Here is a 21,621-nt window from a genome sequence, read left to right as displayed (position 1 = left end):
AACTAGCCACAGCTAGACAGAATTTATTCTCAAACCTTACAAACAGCAACTTTAATGACACTCGTACTCTTTTTGCCACTGTTGAGAGACATGCAAGTAGCATCAATCAGATATTGAGCTTTAAGCCATCTGGAAGACTATTCAAGCAAAAGTTTGATGTTCTTTGTAAGTCTTCACGTTATAGTCAGATTTAAAGGATCAGGTAATTTCAATCACTTTTTTTCTTTAAATACCTCTATTGTGTTTTCGCTAGACTTAAGTATATGCTTGTTTTCACAGATCTGAGATTTAAAAATGGCTACCAGAAATGCTTTAGGTGCAGACAAGCACAGTAGCATTCCAATGAGTTTGTTGTGTTCATCCTTGAAATGGTCTATACCATACATAGAACTAGAATAGTGCCATGTCCAAAATGGTGCTTTTTTTTTTTTTTTTTACTTCTGTAGGGCAGAATATTTATTCTTGACAAAGAAAAAACAAATCCGTGTACCTGAACATATGCATCATCTTGGTGAGGTCTAACTCCAGAGACTGAAGTGCTAAGTACATCTTTGTCTTTAATTTGCTGTGAAACAAAAAGAGAAAAAAATATATAAATTAAAACGCAAATTGTATCAGGAACTGAAAGAATTTGATCTAATAAATAATAATAAAAAAAAAAGGGGGAAACCACACTTGTCTCCAGGAAGCTTGTACAGGTTGACCAAGCCCTTCAGGTGTTTGGAAAACTCATCAAAATGTTTGTCTCTGTAAAGAAAAAAAAGAAAAAGGAAAAAGGTAAAATTAAATACATTTATTACTTTCCCAGTGACAACTTTACAGTTGTTACTAGGGATGTCAATTTTCGATCATTTCCATTATCGACCGTCGTTTAAATTAACAATCAATTAATCGATTAATCATAAACCTTAATGCGGCAAAATGCGCTTTTTGAAGCAGCGCAGTATGACGGGATTTGCAAAACCCACTCAAAAAACCATCACCAACAACAAAAAAACGCTTTCTCACCCAAATCAAATGGGGTTTAATTTGAATAAAAATGTTAGTAGCAGGATTATAAAATTAATAGATGTGATTATGATCAATTGATAAAATGAAGAGAGCGTGCCATACATTTGAGATCATTTTATTCACCGCTGAACGCGCCTTTTTAGATTGTTTCCTGGTGCTCATTGTTGTATTTTAAAATACAATTGCAATGTTTGACATTATGGCATTTAAAATAAAATAATTTCAAATGTAATTTTGGCTTGTGTGGCTGTGCTGTGCAGTCTGAGAACTGCTTCCATCGGTGCTGCTGAAAAACATAAACCATTTTTATTATGACCAGTACTTAGTTTGATCCTGCTGGATCCTGTTGCAGAAAATGTTTTTTTTAATGATAAAATTCCCCGAGGTTAGTATTACCATTTCATGTTTTTATAATCATTAAAACCGTATTAGATTACTGCTATTTGAACAACTGGCGATAAATGAATACTGTCTGCATAAAGAAAACAGTTTTCAGTAACAGTCGCAGTTCAATTTGAGTCAAAACAGGGCAGAAAACCTGGGAGGTTGTAAAAGAGTACTAAGGGAATTATTCAAATGAATATATGAATTAATGAATTATATGAATGTACCTCTGAAGGTTTTGACCAGGTCTTGAAAACCAAAAAATTATTCGATCGGTTCACTTCGAGGAGAATTCTATATGTAAACGTTTCTGTTCTGCGTTCCTCTGATATTATTACCATTCCTAAACCCGTTCCAGGTGGAAGAAATACCTGTTAATAACGTTATTTAAAAAAAAAAAAAAAAAAAAAATGTTCTTTGCCTATAATTTGATAAATAATAGTAATAATAGTAATAATAATAATAATAAAGTATAGCGTTTTCTTTACTCAAAAAGAAAAGGAAAAAATAGAGCTCCAACGCTTAGTTACAGCCAATACAGGATCATCTTCTCTAGATTTTGGCCAAATGTAAGCTACTTATAAATAAATAAATCTATCAACACCCTAAATATATCAAAGTATTTTAAGATATTTAAAAATGTTTGCTGCATTGTTTAAAAAAAAAAAAAAAAAAAAAAAAAAGCACTTTTTTGAGAGTTTTTGAGCGTTTTGAGAGTAAAAAGAAAGGCTCACGTCGTATTTTATTAGCACTATTAATTTCCGAAATAATGAAGGCTAAAATGCCTGTAGTCTAAAGTAAAATGTTTACAAACATTATAAAAACAGTTATTAGTTTCTCTCCAAAACAAATCCTCTAAAGTTTAGGCTATGAAAACATCAATCCAAAAACAAAATCTAAGGTGAAGCTGTTTCTGAAGGAAGACTTGCATGTTATATGCCTGATAAAGCTGCGTGTGAGCTCAGCGCTGCTTTGTTTACAGCTGTTACTGGGGAAACCTCTATTTCTCAAACTTGAAAGCATCTCCTGCTTAACATTTATTCCATGTTTTATTTTTAAAAGTAAATCCCATTTGTTTACCAAAAAATAAAGTTTGCTCAATTTTCAATATTTAAAAGAAAATCTAAATTAATGTTTTATGTCTTTATTTGATAACCAGAAAAATGTAAATACACAAAAGAATTTCTGAGGGGGGAAAAACATTTCATAAGGCTATTTTAAGAAATGAAAAAAATGAATGAAGTTGTTTTTATGCATTTAAATAATTACACATGCTAAAAAAAAAATCAAACATATGTTGAAAAAAAAAAAAAAATTCATAGGGCCCTAAACATGTTTTTTTTTTTTTTTTTACTTTTAATAAATTGCTGTGAAAATGTATAAGTGTGATTTAAATTAATTAAACATGCCTTTTGATTAATACAATTAAATTTAACCATTAAAAAGGAGTTGAGAAAAAAATAAAACAAAAAAATGGAATCCAGAAAAATTAAAACGGAAAACGGAATTTGGAAAAAACTCCCTAAAAAATGTAAAAGAGTAAAGTAATAAGTAGTGAAGTTACTTATCAAATAGAGTAACTAGTAAAGTAATCTCATTACAATTTACAGAACTAGTAACTAATTTCATTTTTTGAGTAACTACCCCAACACTGTATATATGTGTGTGTGTATATATATATATATATATATATATATATATATATATATATATATATATATATATATATATTTATTTATATATATATATATATATATATATGCATAGCATATTTTAACCTTGCATCCAACCTTTTTGAATATTTTGATAATTTACTGAAAATAAATGTCTTTTTAAACCGTTTAACTGATTATTAATGGGTCAAAATTAGCGGATACAGTTTGCTGCATTCATGCACACTCAGAAACCGGTGACTGTGTACGAATCAGCAGAGCTTGTATAAGCTTTTGTCATCGTTGAAACTTTCTCAGATGTTTCCAAATGTCGAAATTGGGTTGCGCATCTATCTGTGCATTATGGTGTCCAATGTCTCTTGTGAGAGGAGCTTCTCAAATTTGGGAATAATCAAAGGAGAGCTGCAGTCCTCAGTTGAACAGGAAAGGCTAAGCATGCTTGCACTTGAGTGTCGAATGCACATGCACCAACAGCGAGAAAAAAAAGGCCCTTTTTGCGCTGCAGCATCAGGCCCAATTTGGTCTTAACCCGGCCCCCGAAGGCGGTGCATTGCCATTGAGACTTGCCTTTGATGACTTTACAGATGAGCGGACATTTCCCTTGTTGGCTTCAGCGTCACATTTGCATATGCTGTACTGTTGGAATTCATGATTGGTTGACAGCAAATTTTAAATATATAATTGAACGATAAAATAACATTATTAACTGGTTAATTTTAAATTCTGTTTGGTACTATAAAATGTCATTTCGTTTCTGTCAAAATTTCATTCGTTTCCGATTTTCGTTCCTTGAACTGGTCCAGAGCCCTGGATTTGACTGACTATATGATGGCATTTTGTTTTCATCTTTGTTCAATGTAATAGCTTACCTAAGGCAGCGGTTCTCAATTCTAGTCCCCGCACCCCCCTGCTCTGCGCATTTAGTATGTTTCTATAATGGCTTCAGACATTTGTTCTATTCAAACGTAAGTGCCCTGTGAAGTGGATATTCTGCCATGATTCCATTTCAAAGTGAACGTACTATAGACTATATGTTCCATTCAAAGTGCATTGAAGTGTGCACGACTTTGGGAGTGGATTTTGTCTGGAGCTATGAGCATATTTTTTGAAAGCCAGAGCATTGAGGTTTTCACTCGCTCCGAGAACACTCCACTACCACTCCGTCATGAGCACAAATTATGCCAACTCACACATTAAAACATAATTAGGGATGAGTGTGTGAGGTTAAAGCATATTGTAAATTGTACAGTTTGTTAATCTCAGCTCGAAACTAATTTGCTGCTGCATTGCTGCACATGGACGGAGCACACAAACTTGTACATAATATAGCTTACAGAGCGCGCATACATTCAGGAATGAAAATAAAACTGAAAAGTTACAGCATATTCTCTGTTTTTGAAGTGACTACTCTCAGCTCTGCTATAGTAGAGAGTAGGACTGGGTATTGTTCAAAATCTTTCGATCCGGCGTCAATTTCGATACCTCAGTTTCGATACCGGTTCCTAACGATACTTTTTTCGATACCATATGTTTTAAAATCCATTTCAACATCAACACAAATACATTAAACACACAACTTTTATTTTTCACCTTAATTAAAACAAATTCTGGTAACACTTCACACTCAGGATAACGTTATTAATACAATACAGCTTTTTGGATAGGGGTGCGCCATTCAGGGCCGGACTGGGACCAAAAAGTTGCCCTGGACTTTCTGGCCCACAGCAGCCCACGCAAACGCCCCTGTTTTGATGTCATGTATTAATTTAATATTTAAGTAAACAGTTTGGGGATTTTAACCAATAGGGTAACTGATCCTCCATTGAAAAACAAAAAATAAAACAAAAAACAGCAGCTGTTCATGTTCATTAAGACACAAACATTCTTCTAGAACTCACACCATACGAATCATTCATGAAATAGAAGTATATAAACTCAACCGATAGCTTTATGTGCTTTACAGATGAACTTGAAATCTTTATTCATTCGAGATGTTCAATAATAGATAATCTTTGGCTCGATAATACAAGTTCATGATCTGATTAGTGAACCGGTGATTCTTTTGAGTCAATCTTTTAAAATAATAATTTATTTTGTTTAACGAAACCAGTGTGGAAATCAGTGTTTCTGTATAGATCTGAGGTGCAGGGCTCACAAAATCGTTAGCCCCACGTCCAGGGGCTATTGTGTTTTCCAGTCCGATGGGCTATCGTGAATAGTGATGTAAAATTCCTAACTTGATTCGCGTTGTTCACTCGCTTGAAGGGGTGAAACGGATCGCAGCTGATCGTTTTGCACTTGTTTGTAAATATTGCAGATTCAAAAGTTTTAAACAATTCGCGCTCGTTCTGAGCTTGTGTGCACTCAATCAAAGCACACGCTGAGAGCAGCATTTCAGACAATGTGCGTACAGAGAATGAATTCATCTTTCGCGTATCGTAACTTCTGAATGAACACATACACACACAATTATAATCAAAATAATTGTCTCTGCAAGTATTCTCGTAAACACAGTCGGTTTTGTTTTAAATGAACGTATACAGTGGCCTGCTGCTTAGAGAAATTCGCTGTACCGGATAAATCTGTCTGTCTCTCTCTGTTTTTTAGAAGACGTGAAAGGGGGCATGTTTCAAGATACGCAATGTAACTGACCAAAGTAAACAGGGAGGGGAGGGCAAAGCCCTCATCCAAACAAATGCTTCATTAACACTGGCTTTGGTTGCAATACTCTTATTGCATATGTTGCAGTTTGCTGACTCTGCATCCACTTTTATAAAGTGTAGCCACACTTTAGACCTCTTTGGCATTGTAAAACGGAAACGTTTTGAGAAAAAACAACTACAGTTGTGTTTTGTGTGACTGCGAGTATCTTCAGAAATCCTCCCTGTCACGTCATGTGGTGGTGGACAGCCAATCATGGCGAATTGAGGGTCTTTACATGCACGTTATACTACAAGCTCACACAGACACAGCCGCTTGGCGAAAAAAAAAAATTGTATAAAAAAAATGTTATAAAAACACGGCCACTTGGCTTTTAGAACCGAAATTTGGCACCGAAAGATAAATAACTTTTCGATACTCATAGTATCGGAATTTTTAGTTCGATACCATCGAGGCATCGAAGTTCGGTACCCAGCCCTAGTAGAGAGAGACGTTTTGTAGAGCCGTCAATTAATCATTTAATATGGACTTGGGCTAATTGTAGTGTTCCAATAAACCATGTTATAAAACTACTCTTCTAGTATTATGCATGTATATTTCTTTTAATAAAATTTCTGAACAAAATAGATTTTTTCAAGCATAGTGAAATAATTTGGTTGCGGAGCTGTGTTGCTGATCAGTGGAGTGAGGAGTGCCGTGGGGAGTGGGGAAAAGTGAACCAGGAGTAATTTTTGAATGCGTGGAGCGCTGAGGGGAATGTGTTGTCGCTCCACTCCGCTCACATACTCTCGTGCGAGATGTGAATTTAAATGTCTGTGTGTGAAGACGTTGCACAGTGCAAATCCGTGAATGAATGTTCAGAGTAGGGAGCAAGCAACACTGTATAGGGATCATGTCAATGAGAACAGTTCATGTACAGAGCTCACTTCTAATGAGCTGATTATCTGAATCAGGTGCGTTAACAAAGAGAGACATGTGAAATATGCAGAGATGGGGGGGGGACTTGAATTTAGAACTGTTGACCCAAAGGAAGTGTTCTTCTTAATAGCAATGCTGTTTTGATCACGAAGGTTTATTAAAGAGTAAGATGAAAATTCTAAGCTTCCTATCACTGTTTATAAGTCCTGTACATTAGGTTTAAATCCATCCAAGGTTAAAAAAACATTGTCATTTTGTCAAAATATAATTTTAAAATTACCTCAATTCTCAGAGATCCCCAAACGGTTCTCGCGAGGCTGTTCAAAAGATTCAGTTTCCTTAAACCCCACCTTTCGGTAGCATACTGTGTTCTGATTGGTCAACTAACATAGTCAGTTTTGATTGGTTGTTCCGCACACACCTCCACGGTAAACTATGCGTTAGCATCTGTTTGTCTTATTCCTCTCACCGCGAAGCAAACAGTAAAGTAAAAAACGTGAACAGTCTCGCTGCTTTTTCTTCTGTGTGGGTGTATTCAAGCTGCGCACTTCAGTTTGAATCTGAATAGCGCGTTCAGCGCGGGGGCGTGGTCACATTAGATATAGTGAAGGGAGACATGAAAAACAGACATCGCGTTGTTTTCATATGGATTACTTTATCACAGAATATCTGTTTTCGGCAGCACTTGTTAGTTTTAAAGTGGACATGTCAAGCTTTTCATAGATATCTCTCTCATGTCTCTTCGTTGAGTATTCACAGAGTTACACTTCATTTTAATGACGTGTTTGTACATGACGATCAGCTGCAGACAGGCTGCAGACAGCACACATACTGAAAAGACGCTCGGGAGAAAACAAACACATAACTTCATAATCATACTTCGCGCTGTGATTCGGAGATGCTCATTGTTCTAAATAAAGTTGGTTATGAACCCTCTTTTATGGCCAAATGCTTTGAAAATCCCGCTGTACTCACCGAGATTAGAAAAGCAGTCATCAGTGAAATGTTGTGAACACAACAAAAGGGATTTGTTGTACTGCTCTGGTATTGTGGTAAAAATGAATTTTAGCCATTGGTTCTTCTGATCTTCATTCTTTGGCAGTGAAAATAAAACAAACTTGCCTTTACAATTAAAAACACACTGTCTCCTCGACATGATGCTATCACACCAACCAGAGCGTCTGTGTGTGGGGGTGGGGCAGGTCAGAGTTCCATTTCTCCCAAGACGGTAGGCAGAGATTATTATGCAAAGTGTTCCTAGTGACGTACATAGAGATGGGCAAAAGATTTGAAATCTATAACGACTCCTTTCAGCGATTCAGAGTCGACTCCTTACTTTAGAAGCCAATAACTTTATAAATTGTGTACTTTTTGGTTTAATTACTTTGCACATTGTTTACACAGATGGACAGCTATATCATACACTGTAATACAGGTAATTTTTGATTTCCCATCTGTGTGGCTCTTTAAAGGGGGGGGGGGGGTGAAATGCTATTTCATGCATACTGAGTTTTTTACACTTTTAAAGAGTTGGATTCCCATGCTAAACATGGACAAAGTTTCAAACATTAAGTTGTACGTTTGAAAGAGTATTTCTGTTCAAAAAATACTCCTTCCGGTTTGTCACAAGTTTCGTAAAGTTTTTTTTCGAGTATGGGTCTGTGTGACGTTAGATGGAGCGGAATTTCCTTATATGGGCCCTAAGGGCACTTCTCCCGGAAGAGCGCGCGCTCCCGTAGAGCAGAGCGGAGACATTCACCGATCAGAGCGAGAGACCAAAATGTCACAAAAGAAGTGTGTTTTTGGTTGCCAGGGCAAGACAACCCTGCACAGATTACCCAAAAAAAAAAAAAAAAAACAGCATTAAGGGACCAGTGGATGGAGTTTATTTTTATAAGTGTTTTTGTTTGTTCCCTGCATTTCGAAGATGCTTGTTTTACAAACAAGGCTCAGTTTGACGCCGGATTTGCATATCGTTTATTTATTATATCCTTATTAAGGATAATGCATTCCCAATGAAAAAGGGTCACGATCGTGTGTTGGAACCGCAGGCGGTGAGTAAAACTGCTTCAAATATCTCTGTGTTGTTAACTTAGCTATCGGCGTGTAAGCACAAAGTAAACAACATGCGATGTTGGCATCAAACTGCACTTCCCACTTGTACACCTTTAAAGAAAAAAAAAAAAAAAAGACGACAAAGTGGAACTTGGTCATTTTCCAAAACCGCTAAGCAAATATATACAGTTTCAATTCATCCTACATAGAGACGTCCTGCTGTAGTTGTTGCTGCTGCTGCTCTTGTTAAATTTCAGCCTCTGGATCTGATTCTGGATCATAAATATACGGCTGAATCTGACTGTTAGCCATGGATTGTTTTGGATGATGTTTTTTTCCTCAAGGTAATGTCACAGTTTCCATATGCTCTCAACGCAAAAGCCTACTGGCGCTCGTGATTCTTTAGCTCCGCCCACACGTCGTGCCTCCAGGCATTCGTGTTTTTCCGGGAAAAAACGGTACAGACTATTTTTATCTTATTAATATAATAAAACTAAAGACTTTTTGGAGTTATGAAGGATGCAGTACTACTCTAATCCAAGATTAACAGGATATTGAGTGAAAAAGAGCATTTCACCCCCCATTTAAGCAATTATAATTTTGACATATCTTTACTTAAAGGCTGAAATGTGAGGTTTACTTTAAACTTTTTCAAAGCTTTATTTGAACATTTAGCCTACATTAGATATCTCAGTCTTGAAATCTTGAATGCCAAAATCTTGAATGTCAGTCAAGTTGTCATTTAAAATCTGGACATCATTGGTAATGTTATTGTTTTAGTGATTATGCAAAGAAAGTCATTTTATTTGTTGTTTGTTGATTTTTAAATATATAACTTGGTTAAGAGATTTACGTATGAGCTTTTTTTTTTTCATTATGACAATACCGTGATCATACTGATAACCTTGATAATTTTGGTCACTATAATCGTGAAATTTTCATACCATTACATCCCTACATCCCGGTAGGCCTTGTTTCCATATTCACACTAAATGCTAAACTAAATTGGTTCCAATTTATGTTCAACTCTGTTCCTGAAAATTATAATCCACATGTAAAACTATGTGCAGCACATTTTGCTTAGGACAGCTTGCTGAGGACAACTTCCTCAATCTCAATCAGTTTAATGCCGGATTCGCACAAAGATTATTCTTGAAAGATGGAGCAGTTCCCTCTTTGTCTGGAGAAGTCCTTGTTTATGGACCACAACCGGTAAGTGTATTTTATTATTTAAGTTGGTGCGTTTAACAGTTTCTGTAACTTATTACACAAAGGGCAATGCTGTTTAGCTTTATCTAGATGTTAGGGCTGTGCAAAAAAATCGAATGTGATTTTCATGTGCATCTCATCAGTAAAAACGCTCCTGTGATTATAAGTACATCTCCAGCACATGCTCCTGCCCACTTGCTTCTCAAAACTAAACTAAAGCCTAATCGTGTTTCCAGGAGGGCAGCCTGCGCTCAGCTGGTGTCGAATCACAACAAAGGAACCACTGGCACAATCAGAACTCGTTACGTATTTCTGAAGGCGGGACTTCATAGAACAAGGAAGTCATCAGCCCGTTTTTATGACAGTGAAAACAGTGGTATACAGATAGGTGAATTGTGTGAAAAATACTGTTTTTTTACATGCAAAACATGAACACGTTATATTGCACACTGTAAACACAATCAAAACTTCAAAAAAGCACGAAAAACGGGACCTTTCAGGAACAAAATTAGTGAAACATGAACAGTTGCCACAAATTAATAAGTCGTAGGAACGGTTTAACAAGTTGTAGGAATGAATAGCCGATCTGTCTCGCAGCCCTGCAAAGTGCACGTTATGAAACAATTATCTGGTGAAATGACTTAGTTACTACATTTCTATTGCTTTCCATGTTGAAGAACTTTGTGTTGCTTCTATTTTAATGTACTTTTAAAGTTTAAATCACATTAAAAGCTTAATTTTTCCATTATGAGTGAATGAATGATGATGATGATGCATTTATATAACGTCACCGTCTCTCACAGCTGCTCGTAAGTGTTTTGCGCATGAGCTGCACGCAGCCCAACATTAAATCGGTTAACCAACCATCGTTAGCGTTAATCGATTGCATCTCCTATCGACAATTAATCAATCATCGATTAATCATTGACATCCCTAGTTGTTACCATAAAATACAAAACTGAATTCTTGAATCTGAAAGCCTCACGTAGTATAAACTAGGAAGTTATGGTGATTATATAAATTTTTACAACATCCATAATCAGTAAATGGTTTTAATTGGCTATTATATCAGTACGTATCACAGTGTTAAGGCAGGTGTGTGTCTAAGCATAAGTGTTTTTATGTGCAGTGTATTTGACTGGGTGACATAAACTACCTTGGTTCCCTGAGATAAGGGAAGGAGTGTTGGGTATAGATGCATGGGGAAACTCCTGTTTACTCTGATACTGAAGCCTGATTTCTTAACGTTTGTGTACCTGACAAAGAAATTGGCAATATTGATTTTTAGCCCAAAACACTCCAGATGATTGAGTAGCAGCTACCTGTGGGAGATAAGTTCCTGTTCTGACCTGGCTAGCAAAAGCCAATGGCCGAAGTAATTAATGTGACTGATTCCCATCTGCCTCAGAGGGGAAAGAGCACCGTCCATGCACTTCTAAAAGTGTGTGGGGCCAGAAACACTACAAATGGAAGAACTGTATATTGATAAGCCCTGTCTCACTGTTCGCAGGGAGAACTGTCTCTATGGCTCCTTTTGCAAGCAAAGTTTCCATTTCGCCCTGAAGAACAAAAGCACTGTGGGTCCTGTACCAAAGTTTGAATAATACCTCTGCAGCGAGGTGGCCTGCAAGCAAACTGGAGCAAGTAACCTTGTTCTACGGTTTTTACAACCTGGCTTGACACATCTGGGATGGATTTCCAAGTCTGAAGCCGGATGGCCAGTGGTTTTAGTTTTCTGACTGGCAGGTCACCGCATGAGGGAGGGAAACTTACTGACATAGTAGTGAGAAGAGTAAAAATACTCTTTTGAGCATGTGGGTCCACTATCACAGTGGTAATTTTGATGGGCGTGCACTGAAGGGAAGGTCCAGTTTGAACAGAGCTTTCATTGCCAACAAGGCAGGGGAATGGAAAGCAGATGCAAGCTTTTTTGGGTGAAGTCTGGCCTCGGCTAGATTTAACCCTCTCCTCTCCGCATACTGATCAGAATGGCTTCTGAAGCTTAGGAACCAGGGTCACATATGGGAGTGGTCCTTGGCACTTGGGAAATGTGTTCAGTTCTGCCGCCTTGAAAGCCCAGTCTCAGATCTAGGAGGAGGCTGAATCTTTGAGGGAGCGACCTTCTGGAGACTTGCAGCAGCCACCAACCAGAAATGTTTCAACAGGAAGTGTCAAATTGACTGCAAAGACTTCTGAGCTGCCATAAACTGTTCAGCAAATCCATCCACAGCTAGGGCAAAAAGTCCCTATGGAGAGACTGCGGAGTCAAGGAAAGTGAAGTCGAAGTTGGTCATGGCCTTGCACACTGGCCTTTGTAGCATGCACAGCCAGTCTCTGTGCAAAGCTCTTTAAAGATTCAGGGTTCAGTCCAGATTCATCCATGTCACAAAGGAGTATGGAGGAGCATTGATGCTGTCCCTTCAGGATCCACTTGTATAAAAAGGCCCTGGGACGGGCTCTTCCGGAGCCAAACAAGTGAGGTCGAGATCCTCTACAGCCTTGGTGAGAATGCACAACAGCTCAATGTTGACGCTGGGGTGTATAGGTTGAGATAAGGAAAGCCATTAAAGACATTGAGTTGTCAGCGGCAACATCCTCCTCAGATCCACTGAAGGAAACCAAGCCGCTTGCATCCAACAAAAGGGCGCTGATACTCATGTGCGAAGCAGGCTGGGGAGGACTGCCTCTGTGGAAGAAGGCGATACATGAGTGAAGCAGGGTGAGACTCATGCTCTCGCAATGAGGGCATTCAGTCCCATTGACTGCAGCCTCAGCGTAGGCACTGCCCAGACAAGCAATGCCCTCACTGTGCCTGTCTGCTTCATGCAGGGGGTCCCTACACTCATGATGTGACATTTGCAACAACATTGCAGAAATTTGCTCAGAAAATTTCCTTTTTTAATACACCCGATGGTGCAGGAGAAGGCACTCTGCGATCTTCCGTTGCCAGGGCCTCTTCTACAGCGAGCAGAAAGCTTCTTTGCTTCGACTTCTTGCTTCAGAGTCCAGCGAGGAGATAGCTTTGTCCCTGAAGGATACTCTGAGCCAACACATATAGTAGTTGGCTTCTCCCCCTTTTGGTGAATTGAAGTGCCACATGTTTGTGTAGGTACATGGACATGAACAAAACAGGCTTCAGTATCAGAGTAAAAAAAAGTTTCCCCTTAAGCGTGTATATGCAATGGGAGAGACTGTTTGAAAGGGAACTAAATATCATTAAGCATATTCCAGTTTGCAGATTTACTTTCCCTCAACTTACCTTAAATGTTGTATCAGCTCAGGACAACTCTACATGACAATGAGACAAAAATCACAAAAAGTAAGATCACAGAGCAAAGACATACCACTTTATTATGCTATCCACAATAACCACATAAGTCTTCCTCTCACCATAGGGTTTTCACCATGGTGGGCTACTTTGACATCCACAAGCTTTCCTGCTTTATCCAAATGCACCTCAACGTAGAACATATCTGAGGTGATATAGCACTCAGTACGTGAGGGGCTAAGGTGAGATCCCAACCTGCAGGCAAATTGCACCACAAGAGAAAGACCAAACCTACCATTTAGCTTTTTAAATAATTAGTATGTCTTAAAGTGAAGTTAGATAAAATAAAACAGAAATAAAAACAGGCTAGTTATGTCATACATATAACACCAATTATTATAATTTTTAATCGTGACTAATAACATTATTGTCTGTGATTAATTGCAATTAATGGCATTGTTACACACAAAACTAAAAATGTATTCAAAAGTAGTGTGGTGTGCCTTTTTCCATTTAAAAGTAGGCTTACTGCTATATGAACAAAAGTGTAATAACATTTGGTTTGAAAACATTTTAAACAAACGAGTTGCTATTTACAGCAGTGTTCCTTTCACATAGTAGCAGTTAAAATATTTAGTGTTGCCTAAATATCAAAATAACATTAATGTAATTAATTTAAATATAAAAGAAGTTATTTATCACTGCCATTTTTATAGAAAAAAAGTTATGCTTAGAGTCCAGAGCCTTGATCATAACATTATCACCGGCAGTAGGTGGCCAACCAAAATGTAGTTTCTGCCACCACATTTACCGCCGCAGCGTATGCAAAGTGCATTTGCAGTTTTTGACTGCTGAGTGACGCTTTAACCTTAAGTTAACAAAAAAGCACAAAGCACATTTTCGTAAATAGCCATCAGAATTGCCTCAATGATGTGTCACATTTGACAGCTGCAGTCAGGGAAAATGAAAGAGAAACACTGTAGGCTAGTTCAAATATTTAATATTTACAGATGAAAGTTCAGTTCTTATGAAGTTATTTGTGTTTCTTAGAACGAATTCAAGCAGGATACATGTCAAGCCTATGAGCCTGTGCTTCTATTTTCTCTACACCATATTTTAGATTTGACATTTATTAGGTGTGCATTATTATTTATATGAGTTGTGTGTTATTCAAAAGAAACCTTGGTTTACTTCGTATCGGAGCATTAAAAGTGGTAGCCTATTTTAGTGAGCTAGGCTTGCATGTTTAATAGACCCTTTTACAGTTGGTAAACAAGGTGACGTATTTGTGTGGGCGGGGCTTAGCTGGAGGCAGAAAGATTCCCCTCAACACTTGAACAAATGGTAGCTAGCGAGTTTTCTTAGCTTGTTTTTTTTTAACAATGGCTGGAGAAAATCTGAATATATCTGCTTTATCTGAATTTTTAAGGTCACTCACTGTCCGGGACCGCGATAGTTATTTGAAAAAGTTAACTTTAACGGACGGAACCAGATTAGTCGACCAGTAAACAATCACTCATTGGATGGACGATCTGACAGGATTACCTTCGATTGCGTGGCCTGACATCTACACTCACCTGATAGAGAAACCGAGCGTGTATAGTAAAGAGAAACTGAGGGCGTATAAATCCTTAAACGCGTATAACTACGTACTGAATTAAAATACAAAGATATAACAGACAAGTTTTGCGTTGTACGATCCGAAGTTCAACCTAGCCAGCGCCAAGGCCAGAAGACGACCATGTATCAGGCTTGGGTCAGAAGAAACAGAAGAAACAACTACATCTTGACGGCGAACTGAACTTGCATGGCTGGGTGAGTAACTTAGCTAATATCAGATTAGAAAGATCACATTTCATATTGAATTTAACGTTTGAAAGGGGGACGACACCAACAGTGTATGTTTATGTAACGTTAGCAAACTGCTAGTTGAGCTACAGACTAAGTTCGCTAACTATGACCTAGTCATGTAGCATTATGAGAAATCTGTAGATAACGTTACTTAACCAATCTATAATCCATACCGTACCGACGAAAAGACAATAGTTTATTTACATTAACTTAACGTTACCTGATATGAAGTGTGCGCTGCATACGCAAGCATTTTTGATGATCGTTTCTGTCCAGTCCGCTCGTTATATTGCGTTTAACCACAGCTGTCGTCGTTTTTTTTGTCTGGCAGTGGAAGCAGGTATCCGATAAAGTTTCAAATTGCCTGTTCTCCGTCGATTCTGGCAGCCAACAACACAACAAGAAGACATTTTAAGCTCCTTGTGTAGCCGACCCTGTGTTGGTTTGTATTAGCCGCCTCCAGTTTTCCGTTTGTTTTGCCTCCAGCTAGCGCCGTGACGTACCTGTGACGTCCGCACAAAAGGGGTTTATAAATTATTTTCTTTATTTTAGTAAAACATGAGGCACTGTATAATTTCCCATTATTTAGGCCTAATTAAAACAAGAAACGAATAAATTAAACCTGCACGATTTAGCTAAATCACTGAAATCTAAAGAGTATGGATTAATAAAACGTCCTCATGTTTAAAGAAGTTCTCTCATTATAATCAACAAAATGCACACGATGTAAAAAAGAGCTTCATTAATTGAAAACTCAAAGGGAGCCTTCTTTACTTGCTTTCATATAATTTAAGTAAAATAAATAGATTGCAGCCACATTTAAATGCAGGTGTGTTTAAAAAAAAACATTTATTCTTATTTGTCTACATATTTTATCTTCATTACAAATCGTGTGTGGTTTTATTTTGGATAATTGCATGTGCATATGCAAAATGTGAAATATTATTCATATTCAAGTGTTTGTGCAAAAATTATTAATGCACATGCATGACAGGGAGGGCAACCTTGATCACTTGAATGTTTTACTGATGATGAAATATCTTAAAATACACTGTAAAGGCATAATTAAAAAATGCAGTGTTAGCAGTTCAAGAAATCAAGAATAATAACAGAGTTAATAAGAACTACTTGTAAATGCTGGACCGTTCTCATTTCGCTCTGCATGTGGAACCTGAAGATTTTATTTTTTAAACAGGAATGAACCGAAATTAAAACATTTAGCTTTTAATCTGTGTGTGTGTGTGTGTGTGTGTATGTATGTATGTTTTTTTTTTTTTTTTTTTTCGGCAGCACTTGCTTAGTTTAAAGACATAAGGTAGGTAATCCACATCACATCTTTTTGGGGTGAATTATGTCTTATTCCTCTTATTGCAAAGCAAACAGTAAAACAAAAAAAACTTGAACAGTCTCGCTGCTTTATTTTCTGTATGGGCGTATTCAAGCCGCGAGCTTCAAGTGAAACATTATAATGTCAATAGCACGTTCAGCACCGGGGCGTGGTCGCATTTGATATAATGAAAGGAGACGTGAAAAACAGATATAGCATTGTTTTTAAATGGATTACTTCATCACAGAATATGTGTTTTCGGTAGTAGACATGTCAAGCTTTCTACAGATATATCTCTTATGTCTCTTCGTTGAGTATTCACTGAGTTACAGTTCATTTTAATGACACATTTCTAAATGAAGATCACCGAGGACCAAGGCTGCAGACAGCACACCTTGTTTGTTATCTTTATTTTAGAAATGCACAAAGTTTTGTTGTTATTATGTCTGTATATAAATAAAATTAGACCCTTTACAGATTCGATTGATGTACTGCTCTTATCTGTAGGATCAAAACTGAAAGTGTAATTTAAGTTCCTTTGGGGCTATCAGGAGAATATGCCTCAATACGCGTATATGTGCCAATGGACTCCAGAGGGTTAAATTTTATGTAAGCATTAAATAAGGCTCCCTTTAAAATCACTAAAGTTGTCAATAAGTTAAGCTCTTTTTTACATTGTGCGCGATTAGTTGATTATAATGGGAGAGCTTGAGTTTAAAAGTGAGGACATTTTATGATTGTGGTCAGGCTTAATTTATTTGTTTCTTGTTTGGCCTAAATAATGGGAGCGAAATGATTCAGTGCTTCATGTTTGATTAAAATAAAGGAAATTATTAAAGTGTTTTTCTTTAATTTACCACCAACTGCAGCAGTCAAATGTAATAAAACAGTGAGGAAAAGCTGAAGTTTTTTTTTTCACGAAAATGTGCTTTGATGTGTATATCTTTGAAAATATACTTTGCAGACACGGCAGCTGTAGAAAGCACACTCTGGTTGGCCACCTACTGTAATTAGGGTGTTCTCACACTAGGCAATCTTAATCGTGCCGGAGCGCGTTTGACCCCCAAAGCCTGGTTCGTTCGACTAGTGTGATCATTTAGCAGTCCCAGGCAGGGTTGGCAGAGGTGCGCAAGAGTGCGGTTCAGTTATATATAGTTCAGAGAGTGTGAATGCTAAGAGGGCCCAAGTGCAGATCTTCTGATACGTGCTGCATGATTGCGTAAATATTTCTGAGCGGCAAAAGCAATAGGTCTGTAAAGCAATATATTGCGAGAGGGACGTGTGTTACCGCGTCCCATACTATATAAAATAAACCACATAGTTAACAAAATGATTCACTCCACTGTGATGAGAGAGAGCACATCTCTGCTGTCTTCACATGCTATTTGAAATTTCCTATTTCCAACTTACAAAAAGTCATAACAAGCTCATTGCATTATTTTCTGTTAAAAATAACAGTGGACAGTAGTTTGCGAATGTTGATTCTTAGGCTCAATAATTTGATCAGGAGCATCCCCTCTTGTGACCCATGATTTGTTTGCATGTGTATTCAGAGACAGTGAGCAACGGACTTTCATAATAATAATAAAAACTACATTAACATGGTAAAATAATTGTTGCCGTTAATCAATTAATGCGTTAACGTAATAACGCATTATCTTGCCAGCCCTAATTTTATTATTATTATTAGGTGGCCTATTATAATTTGGCTATTATTGTCAAATTGCACCGCTATTTCACTTCAGCACCGTACTTCACAAACACGGACAAATGAGGATTAGAGCCTGTAACTGGTGAAGGAGTATCCAACCACAAACACAGAGGTACATTGTCTGCTGATATAAGGTATTTCTTTGCACCTTAATGAGTTGTCTGAATGGCTTATGTTGAAAATTTTCACTGAGCCCTCAATAACTGAATTTAAGGCCACAGTTATGTTAGAACACATTTTGTTCTTGTTTCTGTGGAGGCTTCTCTTCTGTGCACCGATGCTGCAAACTTGTCATGGGACGCAGGGCCCTAATAGCGATGTATGTTGTATATGAATATATACAAAATACCGGTTTAATTCTTTTTATATTTAACATCTTAGTTTATCAGTATGTTTGAAAGAATATTATTTAGACTAGTGGTGCTTCCATAGGCTCTCTTTCATTCAGACCATTTTAAGCACCAAATAGTTATGAAATAGCCTATGACAAGTACAGAGACTCTCTCTTGCCACCTACTCATGTACGATAATATTGTGTATCGAATGACCATATCACCCAACACTATACTGAAGTAAGAATTTCATTTGTATTTTATATTGCATTTGTCTTGTTATTTGTAATTAGCATATTCACTCATTCTTAATAAAGACAAAATAATGAAATAAAGGAAGTGAGTTCTATGTTGATTCTTTTCAACATGTTAAACGGCAAAAAAAAAAAAATAATACTACCTTTATGTAATTTTACAATTAGAATAATTTTGGCACAGCAAATGTCCACATATAAAAAGTAGGCAAAAAAAAAGGAAACTCACATGTTTTGCCGAGCAATTGACTCCAGGCGATCTGTCATTGATGGCAGCGAAGATACTAATGATGTGGGATGCAATGTAAAAGAAACAGGAAAAACAAGAAATTCTGACATTCAAGTTATATTCAAATATACACAATACATTTCAGGTATAATTAATATTACCATAAATACATTTTTCAAAGCATCACAATGTTCATTAAAGAATTAAAAATTTCTGACTCATCAATCTGAAGATCGCTATATCATTTGTTGTCAATGCTCTATTTTAGTTTATGCATAAAAAACTAAAGGTTATATCTCCAAATGTTAACAAATTATCCATTTACCAAAACTATTAAGCCTATTAAAATGTATAATCACTGTAAATTCAGAATCATTCAGTTCAAAAGCATAAATGTTAACACAAACATCCTAAGGTATGTTGAAAGATACAAACTGAATTGTATCTTCTTTCAAATAATTAGGCCATTTTGTTATGTACAAGGTCCTCCCTTTCCAGATGTCCAAAAAAATCATGAAAGTCATGAGGGTTTCCCTTGCACTGCTAAGTTGGTATTTACATACTACTTTAATATGTATTATACAGAGGCAAGATAAAAAATGAAATACCATCTAAACTTTTCTGAAGACAGTCAGATCCCCTCAGAGATACATTCATATAAACCCTCCACACCACCGCGATTCATTTATCATATCAACCGACTTGAGTTAAATCATATTTGTAGCGATCTTTCTTCCACAGAAGCATAGCAGAGCAAACGACCTGATCATCAGATTCCTTTAAAAACCTCTCAGGCCACACCTTATTGCCTCCTAACACCTCCTTGTGGTTTTGCTGGGCCTATAGAGATTTGCGGTTGAGGCCCTGGAGTCAGTCGAGCTTACGGGCCTCCTGACTGCGCTCACTTCCATCAAGAGGTTTTAGGACCTGCACGAATTCTCTTTTAACTTCGCTCCACGCAGGATGTTTAGGGAAAACAATATTTTCTCAGACAAACTGCAGGGGTCCGATCTTCAAACCTCACTTAATAGATCTGAAATGATTTGACAGTTGCCAGATTTTCTAATCGTGATAACTGATCTCTGCCAGTTTTCATAATATTACTTCGTACCGTGTACAGCATAAATGAGTACACCCCCTCTAAAACTTAATAAATTCAGCCATTATTCTTAAGTTAGAAGATAAATTAGAGTTATTTGGAGATACAATGTTCCAACAAGTCTCCTTGATCAGTTACCAAAGAAGAATGTCCAAATTATTCAGGAAAATAATATTTTCTTAAAGTCACCTTTATCTACAGGTGCTGGTCATATAATTAAAATATCATCAAAAAGTTGATTAAACTCAAAAAGTGAAACTTGTATATTATATTCGTTCATTACACACAGACTGATATATTTCAAATGTTTATTTATTTTAATTTTGATGATTATAACTGACAACTAAGTAAAATCCCAAAGTCAGTTTCAGTTGCAATGCAGTGTGGCATGGAGTCGATCAGTGTGTGGCACTGCTTAGGTGTTATGAGAGACTAGGTTGTTCTGATAGTGGTCTTCAGCTCTTCTGCATTCTTTGGTCTGGCATATCGCATCTTCCTCTTCACAATACACCATACATTTTCTATGGAGTTAAGGTCAGGCGAGATTGCTGGCCAATTAAAAACAGGGATACCATGGTCCTTAAACCATGTACTGGTAGCTTTGGCACTTGTGTGCAGGTGCCAAGTCCTGTTGGATAATGAAATCTGCATCTCCATAAAGTTGGTAAACAGCAGGAAGCATGAAGTGCTCCAAAAACTTCCTAGTATATAGCGTGTTGACATTGGACCTCAGAAAACACAGTGGGACCAACACCAGCAGATGACATGGCACCCCAAACCATCACTGACTTTGGAAACTTTACACTTTTTTTCTGAGATACTGAATTTGGGATTTTCCTTAGTTTTCAGTTATAGTCATCAAAATCAAAAGAAATAAACATTTGAAATATATTAGTGTGCATGTTATGAATGAATATAATATACAAGTTTCACTTTTTGAATGGAATGGAACTTTTTGATGATATTCGAATTATGACCAACTGTATATCGCGCTTTAAACAAAACAGATTGTGACAAAGCAACTGAACAACATTAGGAAAACAGTGTGTCAATAATGCAATATGACAGTTAAAGACAGCTCATTATTGAATTCAGTGATGTCCTCATGCAGCTCAATTTAGTTTAAATAGTATCTGTGAAATCATTTGCAATAAATTCAACGATATCACAGTAAATTAAGTGTCCCCAACTAAGAAAGGTTAAATTAGGCTAAGTTAGATTAAGTTAAAGATATCATATTTTTAGTGACAAGTAAACATTTTCATTGCCAACACTTAGTGTCAGATAACTTAAAGGGATAGTTCACCCAAAAATGAAAATTCTATCATCGTTTACTCACCCTCAAGTTGTTCCAAACCTGTATGAGTTTCTTTTTTTCTGTTGAACACAAAGGAAGATATTTGGAAGAATGACAGAATCAAACAGATCTCAGTCCCCATTGACTTCCATAGTAGGAAAAAATATATACTATTGTAGTCAATGGGGACCGAGATCTGTTTGGTTACAAACATTCTTCCAAATATCTTCCTTTGTGTTCAACAGAACAAAGAAACTCATACAGGTTTGGAACAACTTGAGGGTGAGTAAACGATGATAGAATTTTCATTTTTGGGTGAACTATCCCTTTAAAGACATTGCT

The 21,621-nt window shown here is 36.9% G+C and overlaps 1 protein-coding gene across 3 annotated transcripts in view; it reads right to left on the bottom strand.

Moving 5' to 3' along the window:
* Positions 1-21,621, bottom strand: part of med1 (mediator complex subunit 1) — a 124,262-nt gene that overhangs the window by 47,564 nt on the left and 55,077 nt on the right. For 2 of the 3 annotated variants that reach the window (XM_026242204.1, XM_026242205.1), the window contains exons 5-9: positions 18,884-18,938; positions 13,302-13,434; positions 13,171-13,199; positions 676-747; positions 491-565 (exon numbers count right to left, since the gene is read on the bottom strand). In XM_026242204.1, coding sequence (XP_026097989.1) covers positions 491-565; positions 676-747; positions 13,171-13,199; positions 13,302-13,434; positions 18,884-18,938 — 364 coding nt within the window. The remainder of the gene's footprint in view (positions 1-490; positions 566-675; positions 748-13,170; positions 13,200-13,301; positions 13,435-18,883; positions 18,939-21,621) is intronic. The other variant, XM_026242206.1, reaches the window with a different exon arrangement.

The sequence above is a fragment of the Carassius auratus genome, unplaced genomic scaffold (assembly GCF_003368295.1).
Source record: "Carassius auratus strain Wakin unplaced genomic scaffold, ASM336829v1 scaf_tig00001016, whole genome shotgun sequence".
NCBI classification, from domain to species: Eukaryota; Metazoa; Chordata; class Actinopteri; order Cypriniformes; family Cyprinidae; genus Carassius; species Carassius auratus.
The sequence above is the reverse complement of the archived record's forward strand: the minus strand, read 5'-3'. Positions and strand labels throughout refer to the sequence as shown.